At 40.9% G+C, this 16,328-nt stretch overlaps 1 protein-coding gene across 3 annotated transcripts in view; it reads left to right on the top strand.

Moving 5' to 3' along the window:
- DPYD (dihydropyrimidine dehydrogenase) overlaps positions 1–16,328 on the top strand; it is a 318,162-nt gene that overhangs the window by 82,615 nt on the left and 219,219 nt on the right. For all 3 annotated transcript variants that reach the window (XM_065742081.1, XM_065742088.1, XM_065742097.1), the window contains exon 5: positions 10,866–11,027. In XM_065742081.1, coding sequence (XP_065598153.1) covers positions 10,866–11,027 — 162 coding nt within the window. The remainder of the gene's footprint in view (positions 1–10,865; positions 11,028–16,328) is intronic.

The raw sequence follows: 16,328 nt of genomic DNA, 5'->3' as shown, positions 1-16,328 counted from the left end.
TAAGTCTGTCTGCTCTCATGTACTGCATGTGGTGTGTAGTTACCAGCTTGCTGCGTTTGTGCCTTGTGTTTGCTTTGTGTGCAGCCTGGCTAACACCCTGCTTTTTCTGAAATTAAAATGATCAATAATGAATTGAGTATTCTGCATTAAGTGTCACTAGTAATTGAAATGATCACTAATATATATTTCCAATTTGGGAAAAATACATAAGCACAAAATGCTCACAAACTAAACATTAAAGTTATTACACATATACTGGAAATACTTTTACTGCAGTAAATAATGGTTTGTAGTGGTATTACACAGTCTATATGACACCATTTACTGTAACTTAGTAGAATTTAATTTCTTTTCCTCTTAGTTTTTGCAAAATATTGCAAAACATTTTTGATTTAAAGTTTGATATATCAGATAATAAATCAGCACGGTGATAAATAAGGATAAATAAGTAGGTTGAAAGGACAAAGAGGTGAAGTGACTTAGAACTCCTGAAGTCCTGACCTTGCCTTATCCCTGTGCTGAGCATTACAAAGGCTGCAGACAGGCTTGCTCTCAAACCACTGTGGGTAATGGCAATGCGAGGCCATATCCTGTCACTAGCAGTGAACATTGTCTGTGGAAATAGTAGTTACACTGCTGGTTTGGAAGGTGGAAGCTGGAACAGAGAATGAAATAGGACAGTTAGGTAGCTACTGTTCTACATATGTAAGTTTAGCAATGGTAAAACTGACACGGGGTGGCTTTTTTATTGGCAGATGTGGAAACTGTCAGCGCTTAACCTCTACTTCATCTTTAGAGGTCCCCTTTAGTACAGCTGGTGAAGTAGTACAGAAGACTTAACTTGCTGTCAGTGTTGCCCTTCTCCCTAAAGATAAGTGGAACACTTTGAACTTCAGCACTGACAGCCTTTTAATTAATTTATCATTAAAACTTTTCAGATGTAAGACTAGAGAAGAAATACTCTTTGATTCACTTACCTGATGGCTAAGTATTGTTGATGTTACAAAGCCGGGAGGAGTGACATTCAGAAGGCTGTGCTGACTTTCAGTGAGACCTGGGCAGGCAGAAGAATTCAGTGGAGAGGAAGCTGATGAAGTTCAGTAAGGGCAAGTGTAGAGTCCCATACCTGGTGAAGAATAGTCCCATACATCAGCACAGGTTATGGAGTGGCCTGCTGGAAATGAGCTCTGCAGAGAAGAAACTAAGTGTCCTGGGTGGGCAACAGGTTGGCCAAGAGCCAGCAGGGTGTCTTGTGGCCAGTGGTATCCTGAAGTGTATTAAAAAGAGCATGGTCAGCAGGCTGAGGGAGGTGATGGTCTCTCTACTCTGCCTTGAGTAGGCCCTGTCTGGAGTACTATGTTCAGTTCTGTGCACCCCAGTTTGATAAAGACTGAGCTTTTAGAGGGAGTCCATTACAGGGCTATTAAGTCAATTAAGGTACTGGAGTTGTTATGAGGAAAGGCTGAGACATGACACTGTTCTTGGAGGAGAGAAGACTTAGAGAATCTTATCAATGCTTATAAATATCTAAAGAGTGGACATCAAGTGGATAAGGCGAGGTTCTTTTAGGTGATGACCACCTACAGGACAAGTAGCAAACTGGAACACAGTGGATTCCACGTGAACATGAGGAAAGACTTATTTGAACTGACAGTTACAGAGCACTGGAAAAGACTGACCGGAGAGGTTGCGGAATCTACTCTGGTGATGTTCAGAACCCTCCTGTATGCATTTCTGTGCAAACTGCTCTAGGGATCCTGCTTTAGCAGGAAGGTTGGACTAGATTATTACTGAAGGTTACTTCCAATCCCTGTGATTCTGTTATATTTAGTGTGATGTACTTTGTTTATCAGTACTCTATTGAAGGGGTGAGATTCCCAGACATCAGTTGCCCAGGTGATGCCACTAGTAGTGATAGCATCAGTAGCTTGTGATCATGGCAGCAGCTTTTCATGATTTCCCAATTAGAGCCTTGCCTTAATATATGCTTCCTCCTGATTAGGGCTCCAGCAGCAACTGGCCTAAGTCCCACTAGGACTTTGGGTCCAGCCTACTTAGCTTACATGATGTCCTGAGGTAGGTTTCTCAAGATGTTCCCTTAGTAAGCCATGATCTCTGTCTTATATCCACAATGAACCTGGTCCTGTCTATGTGCACTGTACTTAAATTTCATTTTGATTTGCAGAGCAAGTCAATTGTGCCAGCTGTGTTGATGCTGCCTGTGACACAGCTTGAGTGTAAGAGCCTTATATACTTAATGGATATATAATAAAATTAATTTTAAATGGGAATATTTAACAGATTTTCTTTCTAGCATAATGACTATTTAGGAAATTTGTAATGAAGTTACTTAATAAAAATGTACATTACAATAGTTGTTTTCATTAAATCAAGAAATAACAAAAATAGTTATCCTTAACAAGAAATCAAAACAGAATTCTCATACTTCTGGAGAAATCAAGCTTAAAAATTATTTGAAAACTATTTTTAATTTGAGTTGATAAGGAAAGCCCTTAGTACTAGTTTGTGATTTTCCTTTTAGAGTGGAGAAGGAATTACTAGATTTAATTGCTTGAAGAACAGGCATCTATTGCCATTTAAGATTTTTAGGCAGCTTTGAGTGCTGCTTCAGAAAGACATAGGTCGTCTACATTGACTGTCACTTCTGTTGTCTACATAGTTGTGTCAGATATTTCCAGTATAACTAGACTTCCGTGTTATAGCTTATTAATTGAGCTTATAATGTCTTTAGTGGTTGTTTTTAGCAACTTTTACAGTTTCTGATGTATCAAAACTGGTAACATCTATCTGATAGAGCAAAAGGTTTTGCTGATATCTGCAATGTATATTTATCTAATGCTTCTTTATGTTGGAATAAATGAGAACTGGGCATGGTAATGCCCACAGGTATTAAATGGCATGGTAATGCCCACAGGCAAAATGATTGAAAGAAATTCTCCCAGAACAGTCTTGTGAAGGGCTTGTTTAGCTAGACTAGAATTTCAGTGGATTTTAATAGTGTCTGAGAAAATCCTATGAAGATACAACTGGCTAGCTATTTATGTTTGCAGGTGATGGACAGGCTCTCATCCCGTGCAGATTGGCATCTGTAAGAAGTTCCAATTGTGTCTATAAGCATATTAAAAATTGGCTTTCTTTTGGGAATTCCTAGCAGCATCTTTAACATCCGATTAAACTTCAAAAAATTTTACATTCTGTCTTCTAATATTTCTTGTGATGAGTTCAAACTATTACCTGAACTCCTGTTTCCCATTGTTTGTTATACTGTCAGATCTTGACACTTCTCTTTTTACTCCTAACTGGATTCTTGCTTACTGTGGTATAATATTCGCTTTTATTAAATGCTTCTGTGTACATTAGCTTATGTGATACGCAATAAGACTGAGACGTAGGATAGGATATGTTGTGACTGAGTCCTTGTCCTTTGAATTTTACACCTGGGTTGTTGTATGGGAACTGCTGAATCACGGCCTGAACCACTGATTGGTCACCTGAGGTGAGCACCAAGTCAGCCATGGGGGCACAGGTGAAGGTGATATACCTGTGTGGGTGGAAGGGGTGGAGCCTAGTTCCTCCTCTCTCAAACCCCATTTAAGGGCTGACCACCACCAGGGAAGGATCTCTTCTTGGAGATCCCTCCCATGTGGAGTCCTCTGCGAGCCTTGTCATCTTAAAGGTGAGCCATCTTCTCTTTTGTATTACCTGTATAACTGTTTGTATAGAACTACTTAAAATATACCATCTTCTATACTATTCCCTGGTGGAGTATCGTCATTAGGAGTTATTTACTCTACATTTGGCGAGCCAGGCAGCTCTAACTAAATCCATAATGTCGTTTATTTGGAATATGTTTAAATGGGCCAAGGGGGAGAACGTTACCCCCCTAGAACAGACAATCCCTGGTCTAATTCCAGGATTCATGGGGTCACCCTACTATGGATTGGCATCCGTTATTGAGAAATGGGGACCCATGCGGGTTCCAGGGACTGCCGCTCCTTCTCCATCTTATTTGACTGACTACTTTGTAGGATTAGATAAAGACATACTTGTTACCAAGGAGCGGCGGTTAGCTGCCTCTGCAGTAGCCTGGCCATTAGTAATGGCCATACTCAAGTTAGATGTTGCAAATGTTAATTTGGAGACTGAAAATCAGTTATTACGAGACCGTATTGAGAAACTGGAACAACAGCTGGGTACGTTAACAACCAAAAAGCCTGGCCTAAATGTCCCCACAAGACAAATAAGGAATATATTGGTAGAAGACACCCCAAAATCAGAGGAAGAAGACTCTGATATGACAGGGGAAAAGATCTCTAAGGCAGATCTCGAAACTCCATCTATGATGGACCCATTCGAGATTCGGCCTATTATAACTCAAAAAACAAAGAAGGTACAGGATAGACCAGCAGGGGTGCCTCCTGACCAATGGCCCCCTGCAGAAACCTGCCTCCATGTGACCGCTCGTCCATATACAGCCAATGAGTTGATGGACCTAGTACAACGGTTCCATCAGAAACCAAGAGAAAGCATACCATCATGGCTCCTAAGGTTATGGGATGCAGGAGCTGAAAGTGTTTTAGTAAATGGAACAGAAATGTCAAAATTAGCATCTATAACGATAAACCCGGCATTAAGACAAAGATTATATGCAGCTGTCCATTATAATGAGGAAAACCATTCTATTATAGATTGGTTGATGGCTGCATGCCGCTTGACATGGCCCAACAAAACCGATATCCCTCTTAATACTGGTTTGTGGTCCTCTATGGAGGACCTCCAGACCTATATCAGAGAACTGGGTATGAGGGAGGCTCTGTATGCGGACACTTTTGAAAGCCCCGATACGGAAAAATTTACAGCGGGCATGAGAGATCTAATACTACAGCAGGCCCCCTCCCACCTATATGGGATGTTGGTTTCCATATTAAATCCATTGGTGGCATCAGAAGCCATCGTACAGCAGGCAGCCCAGTTAGTAGCAGACTAAGGGGAGACGGAGCGCGTAAGAACCAGGCGTAATGTTCGTATAGTGGAAGATGCTGAGGCCTTCCCTATTAGAACTAAAAAGCCTGCTCCACGGATGCCCCGATCAGGCCCCGTACGGGTATGCCGGAGGACTATGTTTAATGATCTCATACGGGCTGGGGTTGCATTTACTAAAATTGATGGGCAACCCAACCATGTTTTGTTACAGCTGTGGAAACAGCTTAGAAATGATCAGAAATTTCAGAGTGCTCCCAGAAAATCGGGAGTACGAATTATAGAAAAAACACCAACAACAACCTGGAATTTGGCTGACTTTATAATACCGAACAGAAGGAAAAAATATCCGCAGGTGTCACAGGCTACAGTGCCTGAGCCACCTGTGGCAAAAGATTTAGATCTGGCAAAATTCATGGATTAACGGAAAATTCTGGTCCCCATAGGGCCTCTAGCTGTGACCGGAGGCCCTATGTAGAACTAACAATATTCTGGTCCAGGACAAATGTGCAGAAGGTGATAGCTCTAGTGGATACTGGCGCAGAAACATCGATTATATATGGAGACCCAACGAAATTTAAGGGTAATAGAGTGATGATTGGTGGGTTTGGGGGACAGACTATTCCAGTCACCCAGACGTGGCTGAAATTGGGGGTTGGGCGTCTCCCGCCCCGGGAGTATAAGGTGTCGATTGCCCCAATTCCAGAATATATCTTGGGCATAGACATTCTATGGGGTCTGGCTCTCCAGACAACTGTGGGAGAGTTCAGACTACGGCAGAGGTACATTAGTATCCGGGCAATACGGACAATATTGAGGGGCCATGCGAAACATGAGCCCATTTGTTTGCCAAAACCACGCCGGATTACTAATGTAAGACAGTACAGACTCCCGGGTGGACAAGAAGAAATATCAAAAACAGTGCAGGAATTAGAGAAAGTAGGTATTATAAGGCCTGCACACAGCCCATATAATTCCCCCATATGGCCAGTACGGAAGTCGGATGGAACATGGAGAATGACGGTGGATTATAGGGAACTGAATAAGGTCACGCCGCCCATCCATGCGGCCGTACCCAATATTGCCTCCTTAATGGACACTCTTAGTAGGGAAATTAAAACCTACCATTGTGTCCTGGATTTAGCGAATGCGTTTTTTAGCATACCTATTGCTAAAGAATCACAAGATCAATTTGCATTTACGTGGGGAGGCAGGCAGTGGACCTTTCAGGTCTTGCCACAGGGGTACGTGCACTCACCAACATACTGTCATAATTTGGTGGCACGTGACCTGGCTGATTGGAGGAAACCAAACAGTGTGAACCTATACCACTATATTGATGACCTCCTGTTAACATCCGACTCACTGGAAGCAGTAGGGGAGGCAGCAGATTCATTAACTGCCTACCTAAGTGAAAGAGGATGGGCTATCAATCCTCAAAAAGTGCAAGGTCCAGGACTGTCCGTAAAATTTCTAGGGGTAGTCTGGTCAGGAAAGACCAAAGTATTACCTGATGCCGTCATAGATAAGGTTCAGGCATTTCCAGTCCCTACAACACCAAAGCAGCTGCAGGAATTCCTGGGTATATTGGGATATTGGCGTTCCTTTATACCTCATTTGGCGCAGCTGCTGAGACCTTTATATAGACTTACCAAAAAGGGCCAATTATGGGACTGGGGGAGAACAGAACAGGATGCTTTTCAACAGGCGAAACAGGCGGTTAAACAAGCCCAGGCACTGGGTATATTTGATCCTACCCTTCCAGCTGAGCTAGATGTTCACGTAACTCAAGATGGCTTTGGCTGGGGCCTGTGGCAACGTCAGAGTTCTGTTCGGACCCCCATTGGATTTTGGTCTCAGGTGTGGCATGGAGCAGAGGAAAGATATAGTATGATTGAAAAACAGTTATTGGCTGCCTATTCCGCATTACAAGCGGTAGAGCCAATAACCCAAACGGCCGAAGTTATAGTCAAGACTACATTGCCAATCCAGGGGTGGGTAAGAGATCTGACCCACCTTCCTAAGACGGGGGTGGCCCAGGCGCAGACGGTGGCACGATGGGTTGCCTATCTCAGTCAGAGGAGTAGTCTATCTTCCTCACCGTTGAAAGAAGAGCTTCAGAAGATTCTTGGCCCAGTAACGTATCATAGTGATGCACCAAAACAAACTTCGGTTGCTCCACCACAGAAGAGTCCCGTCCAGGAAGGAAAATATCCTATTCCTGAAGATGCCTGGTACACGGATGGGTCCAGCAAGGGCAACCCAAGTAAGTGGAGAGCAGTAGCGTACCATCCTGCCACAGACACAATCTGGTTCGAAGAGGGGGATGGTCAAAGCAGCCAGTGGGCAGAGCTGCGGGCAGTGTGGATGGTTATAACCAAAGAACCTGGTGATGGTATCCTGAATATTTGCACAGATAGTTGGGCTGTGTATCGGGGGCTCACTCTTTGGATCGCACAGTGGGCCACCCAGGATTGGACTATCCACTCCCGACCGATCTGGGGCAAAGATATGTGGTTAGACATATGGAATACAGTCAAACACAGAACTGTGTGTGTCTACCATGTTTCTGGTCATCAACCCCTACAGTCACCAGGAAATGATGAAGCCGACACACTGGCCCGAGTTAGATGGGTTGAGAACTCTCCATCTGAGAATATCGCTTACTGGCTACATCAAAAGCTGCGGCATGCTGGGCAGAAGACCATGTGGGCAGCCGCTAAAGCGTGGGGACTGCCCGTACAACTATCGGACATCGCTCAAGCATGCCGAGACTGTGACGCCTGCTCTAAGATAAGACCGAGGTCGTTGCCTGAAACTACAGCCCATCTTGCTAGAGGACACAATCCTCTACAGAGGTGGCAGGTTGATTATATTGGGCCTCTCCCTCGGTCTGAGGGGGCGAGATATGCCCTAACCTGTGTCGACACCGCGAGTGGGCTAATGCAGGCCTATCCAGTACCAAAAGCCAACCAGGCATACACTATAAAGGCACTCACAAGGTTGATGGCTGCCTACGGGACACCGCAAGTCATCGAGAGTGACCAAGGAAGTCATTTCACGGGTGCAGTGATACAACGCTGGGCAGAAGAAAATAATATTGAGTGGCGATTCCACCTGCCATATAATCCAACGGGGGCAGGCCTTATCGAACGTTACAATGGTATTCTCAAGGCTGCCCTGAAGACAGACTCTCAGTCCCTGCAGGGGTGGACAAAGAGACTCCATGAGACCCTGCGGGACCTGAATGAAAGACCTAGAGATGGCAGACCCAGTGCCTTGAAAATGTTACAAACAATATGGGCCTCCCCACTTAGGATCCAAATTACGGGCACCGATAATGAAGTGAAACCTCAGATTGGCAATGAGAACAACCTTCTGCTCCCTGCCCCTGAGGACCTAGAACCAGGTACCAATAGAATAAAATGGCCCTGGAAGGTGCAGGTAGGACCACGATGGTGCGGCCTACTTGCACCTTGGGGGAGATTATTGGAGGTGGGGGGTTCGGTAGCTCCTCCGGTTATAGGTACATGGCCTACTGAAATAATGGTTAACACTCCAGTCTTCATTGCTAAGGGGACCCCTATCATGTCTCTGTGGCAGATCAGGACACCCCCTTTGGTGCCTGATATAGTCGTACAGCCACAGACATCGGGTCAAAGGGTTTGGTACAGGCGACCAGGGCGTGCCCCTGTACAAGCTGAAGTGTTAACCCAAGACAGGAATACGGCCTGTATCTTGCCCTGGAAAGCGGATCTTCCCCTCTTGGTACCTCTAAAACACTTGTATTACTCCCCATAAGTCTATGAATCACCAGAAGGAATCAAAACAATACTGCAGTGTTCCAGAGTTGTTATAAGACCATGTGAAGCATCTGGTGATGGTCTAACCGGGACTGATGACACGTAAGATGGACCTGCACTGTATGATTACATGCTTCCAGTAGATACCACCGAGCACTGGCCCAAAGAAGAGTTCGACGGATGCGCCGATCATCACTCATATCAGATTACATCAGCATGCGTTGCGACGGGCAATTATGTAAGCGTCGCGATGTATTGGGTCTCTGTATCAAGGGGAACTCACCTTATGGTTACTTGATCAGTGGTTCATGTCGTGAAGGGGTGGAGTGTATGGGAACTGCTGAATCACGGCCTGAACCACTGATTGGTCACCTGAGGTGAGCACCAAGTCAGCCATGGGGGCACAGGTGAAGGTGATATACCTGTGTGGGTGGAAGGGGTGGAGCCTAGTTCCTCCTCTCTCAAACCCCATTTAAGGGCTGACCACCACCAGGGAAGGATCTCTTCTTGGAGATCCCTCCCATGTGGAGTCCTCTGCGAGCCTTGTCATCTTAAAGGTGAGCCATCTTCTCTTTTGTATTACCTGTATAACTGTTTGTATAGAACTACTTAAAATATACCATCTTCTATACTATTCCCTGGTGGAGTATCGTCATTAGGAGTTATTTACTCTACAGTTGTTCTGCATCACGTGCCCTGGGACAGATTGAAAAATAAAGGGATTTGTTATAAAAACAGTTTCATGATGGTGATGATTACTGAAGACTGTGTTCTTCACTGTTCTTTCATCCCTCAGTTACTACTGGTTTGGAAATAGGTGGAATGAGATCCCTGCATTAAATTTTCAACTAATAAACTTTTCTGGAACCTCAATGGTGCGGTAATCCTACTCTCTATTGCAGTCTTCTGAACTGCAGTTGTCTTTAAAAGAAACTCCAGTGTTAATCTCTTTTTTATGGGCTTTCCTTGGTGAGGCTTCTATAGGGAAGTGAGACGAGTGGTAAAATTAACAGAGCCTACAATTAAATAAACTTCTGTAATTTCCATACAGAAGAAAAAGAGGATGTTAAATGTTTGCTTTAATTACACCTTAACTTCAGTGACATAAATGTATTATAAAAACAGAATGTTCATCAGTAGTTCTCTTCCTCTTAATAAGACTTCAGTCCTGAAGTTTTGTCTAATATTCTCTTTTATGAAAAATTTTCCAGTGTAAAAAAATAAATTAAAAAATCAGTTTGTTTTCTGACTACATCAGACACTATAAGATTGTGAACATTCCTTATTTTTTATGATGGAAGTGAAACTTACTAGTTCTCATATATATCAAGAAACCACCCCTTTCCTGAAGATGTACACTGAATACTGAGTATCTGTTAAATTGTAAATTTTACATAGATTCTTTAATCAGTACCCTGTTTTGCTGCTTAGGGAAATGGGAAAATAAGTGTTTGCTCTTATAAGCCTGTAAGTGAGGAAAAGATGTTCAGACAATTCAGTAGCTCAGATTTGCAGGCAATTATGTAGGAATCACAGGCTTGGGACAGTTGACGCTACTGATCTGGTGTGATGTAGAGGCATATTTGCAGAGATAGCATGCGCAGATGTGTAGAATAAACCTTTCATTCCCTGTGTCTTAAAGAACTGATAGTCTAACTATAGCACTGTCTGGTAAGACCTTCAACAAAAGTTACAACTCTGCTGCTGCCTAATTAACCTAGAAATGGAGAAAGTATTTACAAGTACATACTGCAGACTTAGTAGTCTTCTAGCACAGGTTTAGCCACTGAAAATCCTACAACTACCCAAGTGTGAAGATGGCTATAATAATTTTGTGAGCTAAAAAGAAGTGTTATCTTTGCACAGTCAACAGTACTGATGACATTTTTTTGTGTAGTACCTTTGAAATTCTGTGTTTAAATTGCATTTAAATTCTATCAACGTTATTTATTGTATTTATATATAATTTTACTAGCCAATTGAAACGTATTTTGTATGTTATTGATTTTTTTCTTTTCCATGGTATGTGACTCTTCTTTCTGTTTTTTTTTTTTTCTCCAGAACTATTACGGAGCGGCCAAAATGATTTTTTCTGACAATCCACTTGGTCTGACATGTGGAATGGTGTGTCCCACATCAGACCTTTGTGTTGGTGGCTGCAATTTGTATGCTACTGAGGAGGGACCAATTAATATTGGCGGATTGCAGCAGTTTGCTACTGAGGTAGGTGGGACTTGCAAATGCCTGAAATGCTTTATATCTACCATATAATATAATCTAAGTGGATGCCTTTGTTAATGATTAAAAAAAAAAGTCATACCAACAAAATAAAGATGCAGGAAGTTAAAATAATTATCCTTTATCTAACAGCACATTCAGAACCTGCTTTTTTAATGGAATACTTTATAGGAGCATAAGGAACGTCAGCTTTGAACAAGAAACGCTAGAAGTTGAGTAAATTTACTTTAAATGGAAGACTTATATAAACCAGGTTAAAATGTGGATCTTACAGGCTGCAAAGGGAAAAAGATCAAGTGTACCTGCATCTGTAACTGCACATTGAGAATTTGCAGAACTCTTTGGGGCTCCTACAAGAGAATTTAACTTGTCTGACTGTGATAAACCCTTCTATGTGAAGCCACGCACTCTGCAAGAATGCTAGGTCTGGTGGTAAAGGAAGAACTGCTCTCTACAAATGGGTAGTTAGGTATTATTTACTGTCCAGAAATACTTGGCTTTCTCATATCCTTGATTAAAACTTCCATTTAGTTTTAATGTTGCTTATGGTTACTTCTTACGAAAGCGTGGTGAAGTTATATCAAATTGATGGCCTCAGCTGGTACCTCTTCTGATCTGCCTGAAGTATCTTTGTGTAAAATTTCTATTTTGATTCCACACAAGTGAGAAAGTGTATATAATTGCCTATGTTAAAAAAAAAAAGCACATGCATGTATTAAAAGTCTATATTTTATACAGTCCATAGCTAATGATCATGCTCCTTTTCCATATCTTGAGCCATTTAACTGGTCATATTTACAAACATAAGACAAAATGCCAGTCACATTTACAAAGACTGAGAAAATGTCTTTGCAGGACAAACCAAAATAGAAATGCAAATCAATCTGGAAGTAACAGATGATATGTCTGTAAGAACAGTTTTTTATTCTGCTGTCATTTGTAGACTTCACACCCTCTTTTCAACGGGTGTGGGTCGTGATTCACTGAGCAAATATTGCTCCCTGATGCAGGTCTCTTTATCTATTTGTACATCTTTCTTCTTGCCTGGACATTTTAAAGCTTCTGGAGCACTTGTTCAACTTTTCTGTTAGCTGCTGCTGAACCTTCTGTAGCCTCTGTTACTTAAGTACTTATCCACTTCATTGTATGTGGGATTTGAACATACAAACGTAAGAATCGGTGCAGTTGGAATCAAAGTTCACATTTGTAGGATTGAGGCTGTAGACACTGAGCTGTATTTTTCTACCTATATACTGAGTATTTCACTTTTATCATATGAGAGATGACTTTATCAATTCTTCTAATGGCTGTTATTCCATATATGTAAAAACTTAATTTTTTTTGCAAGGCAGGAAGTTTATTTATAAAGAAAATAAATTTTAAAAATTAAACATTTGTCAAATAGATGATAATATAATGAAATACTACTGTTTAGGAACCAAATGCAAGTAATATCTGCTAAACCTTGATTTGTGTCTCCTATTAGGCCTAATGCTGTGATTAATAGAGAGGAATTATGGCATGATAGGTAATGCTAGATATCTACCATTTTTCTTCAAGAATCTTTAGAAATCTATTAAAAAAGCTCAGTGCTGGCATAGTGATTGATATGAAATGACAGAAAGGATGAATAGCTCAGAATGTCTTTCCTCATGATGTTCCGAGTTTGTTTAAATGATATATCAGTGCCAATAGTTCTAACAAAATAAGCTCAGTATACAGTTTTATATAGCACTCTAACACATTCTAGGAGATTTTGCTCTCCTTACCATTGTTGTACTACCCTCAAATGTTTGTTAAAAGTACAATTGTTATTAACCTTCAGAATTCTTGCCATTTAACAAAGTATGTGTATTTGTTTTAGTACTCATAGTAAGAAATAGTAGACAGTCACTTCAGTAATCAACATTTTTTTAGCTTTCATTCAGTTCATTTTTACTTTGAGTATGTGTATAACTGAGGGGAATTCCTTAGTATGAGGGCTTCCATGAAGCAATTATTACTAAAATACAGATTTAAATACTGAAGAAAGTCATACTTGCTACTGCTAATACAGAAATTTGTTCCAATATGGTGAATGAAGCATGGTTAGTGCTTTACCTAAATGAGTAACTTAGCAAACTGTGTGATTTAGGTATGCAACATGTGGTACTGTTAATGAGAGCTGCATGGTAATTCTCACGCACTGTGTAATAGTTTGTCCCACTGGGACTTATTTACTGAAAACTCCATTGTGCAAAAAGCCAATTTTAGTTTTTTGGTTTTTTTTTCCTTGGAATTAGTCTGAGGATCATACACTTGCTGCATTACAAGAGCAAGCAATAATAAGAAGGCACAACTGCTAGCTAAGATAAAAGATAAAAATGCAGTAAAGCAGGAATGTAGGTTTAAAATGGAAAATATATGGATATGACGTATGCCCCTTTGTGCTTCTGAACAATGACTGATCATCTGTTCATACTGCAGATAAAGATCCCTAATTGTAAAATATTTGTCTTGCATGTGGTAAGACCAAAAAACATGGCATCTTAACCCTCATGCATTTTCCTTCTACCCTCCTGTATAGCTTTGCAACTATGTTAACCTCATTTTCAAAGTAAACTATAATCCAGCCTGAAAAAATGTGGATTTTGACAATTAAATGTTCAAATGGGAACACAAATACTAAAGGAAATATTCTTTGTATGTGTGATTTAGAATGTGTATACTGGGATGCAGTTACCACGGTAACTGTTGCATCTAAAGAATAACATGGAGTAAAAGCTCACTATTATAAATGATGAGTGTCAAGCGCAGGTTACACCTGCTGCTGCACAGGTCAAAATTATATTAATGTCTTTATCTATCTCCTTTGCCCGAGTACTTCAGAATCAGGAAACGTCTCTGTTTTTGGAACGCAACTTCAGAGAAAATATACTAAGTCTGCAGTGAGAATACGTGTGGGCATGAGCTATGTGACTGTCAGTCCCACAGAATAAACTGAAATTACTGGTTACTGAAACACAAGTTTGTAAGCCTGTAGAAGAAAAGGAAGTGTGGTCTATTGTGTTCTGCTGTAGTTTTACTAGGAAGCCTTCAGAATTTCACCCTTCTAAAGGAGCTACTAAATCTAAAGTGTCGCCCGTGTTTCCAGTTAATCATTCTGAAATAAGCAGCACAATCTGAAAAGAAAATGTATTATTTTAATTTCTGCATACTCAATTTAAATACTAGATCATTCAGCTCTGTAACTCTCATATCAGCTACAGTTCTGATGATCCATTCCCCTTTGGAGATGTGTTTTGGCTGATGTTAGAGCAGAAAGTAATTGGAGAATGAAATCTGATACTCTTTTTTTTCCCACTGCCTTTACCCTTGGGACATCTCAGTAGGTTGGTGGGCTGGAGGGGGCTGTGCTGAGGGCCTCTCTTCTCCCCTCACCCGCTGCAGCTGAAGAGGCAGTGGCTGCCCAGAGGGAAGGCCCTGGTAGGGTGTCTTGCATCCATGGCTCTGGGTTGCTCTCTGTTGCACACTGACACCTTTGGTCAGTCTTAATGTAGTGAGAAGAAGTGGTGATTCTCTTGGAGCCAGCTTTGGGCTGCTGCTATTCTGCACCCAGGATGCTGTGGTCCCTGACATGGCTGCTGGCCCCTCAGCACTACCTGCAGAAATGGGTGTGCTGCCACAGCTGAGGAGGGATGCTCTGCAGTGCTGAGTCAGCAGGACAGATAGAAAGACAACTCTGTTTCCTGGCATTAGCTTCTATTGTAGATCACCTTCAAATTATTTCCTATTGTAAGTCATATTGTAGTCTAAAATTATTTTGAAGGGGAGTGTGTAATAGTTCAGGGATGAATTTGAGGAATCTTGATATCTTAGGCCTGGCATGGAAGACTTGCTGCTGTTTGGTCGTTACTTAAACTTTTCTACAGCATGATATTAATTTGTTTTGTTTGTGTGAGAACAGGAAGGAAAAGCAGATATAGGATTGATGTCTGTCTTCTTGCTGAAGTGCTGAGCTTTAAAATTCATTGCATAGTCTCATTTTTTCTGAGTGACCTGATTGCAAAGAAATAAAATAAAAAAAAACCCACAAACTTCATCCAAGCAAAAATAGAATCACATTTTTGAGAAGTTAGACAAGCAAGGCAAAAGGATTAACCTTTACTGACCATAGGAGAAAGAAAACTGGAGAAGGCAACTGCATGTAATAGGATACTGACCACTTACTAGCAAGACAGTTATCGCTGTACACTAAAGGCCTATACAGAAGAATTCAGTGATATTTAAGTAGATGAACTGTAGTGTAGTGAAACTTCACCATGAGGTGAGTAAAAATCTTTTGAAATGCACTGAAGCAGTTTGGTATTTTCACACGCTTATCCTGCCAGCCTTAATATGTAAAACTGCCTCTGAATTCCAGATGGCAAGACATTGCCACACAAGCTGGCTCTGCTGCATAAAAGCAGTTTCAACCTATTTGCAAATAGGCAGAATTAAAGTTGACCATACTAGCCATACTAGCATTTCCTACATGAGTGCTTGGTTCTGAAGCCTGACACTATATTACAGTGTTGCTGGGCCTTAGTACAACATTTAGTTTATAGATATGACTATTCAATAATATAAAAATAATGCTATCAACAAAGCAAATTCAGTACTAAGCATGTGCATATTCATAGTGTTCTATGTAAACCTTAACTATGCAAGTTATACAACATGCACACTGAATAGCTTTCTAAAACAACTGCATGAGACTTCAGTGGACATTTGGAATAATTCAAGCCTTTTCTATGTGAATGTAACAAAGCAGATTTTTATAAATATCCATTGCATTTTTGTTATCGCTGTCTAGTTTCACACTACTGTATTAGCTTTTCAGCTTGTAAATTCCATTAATAACCACATTAAACATTCCTATATTGTATGAATTGTCAGGTTTAAATGACTCTTTAAAAACAATTATCTGTCTCTTGCTTCTTGCAGTTTGTTAAAATGCTATGTCAATTTACTAAGACTAGTGGAATTTGCCAAAGAAATTTTAGGGGGGAGGGGTGGGGGGGAAGAAACTAAGATTGATTTACCTAGCATGAGTGCTCAAGTGCACATGAGGAAAATGAACATTGATTCAAAACATAAATGAAAAATTCTGTTCATGAGAGGAATTGTTAAGGTTTAACTTGAAACTGCTTTTAGGATTCTAAGGAAAGAAAAAAAAAAAGGTAAACTTAATGAGTATAATATTTAAGCTATTCACAAGTCAAATAAAAATGTATATATTTTAAAGGTCTAGTTAGTGCTTTTATA

This window comes from Cyrtonyx montezumae, unplaced genomic scaffold (assembly GCF_038088225.1).
Source record: "Cyrtonyx montezumae isolate F1298 unplaced genomic scaffold, pur_monq_1.0 scaffold_1, whole genome shotgun sequence".
Lineage (NCBI taxonomy): Eukaryota > Metazoa > Chordata > Aves > Galliformes > Odontophoridae > Cyrtonyx > Cyrtonyx montezumae.
The sequence above is the reverse complement of the archived record's forward strand: the minus strand, read 5'-3'. Positions and strand labels throughout refer to the sequence as shown.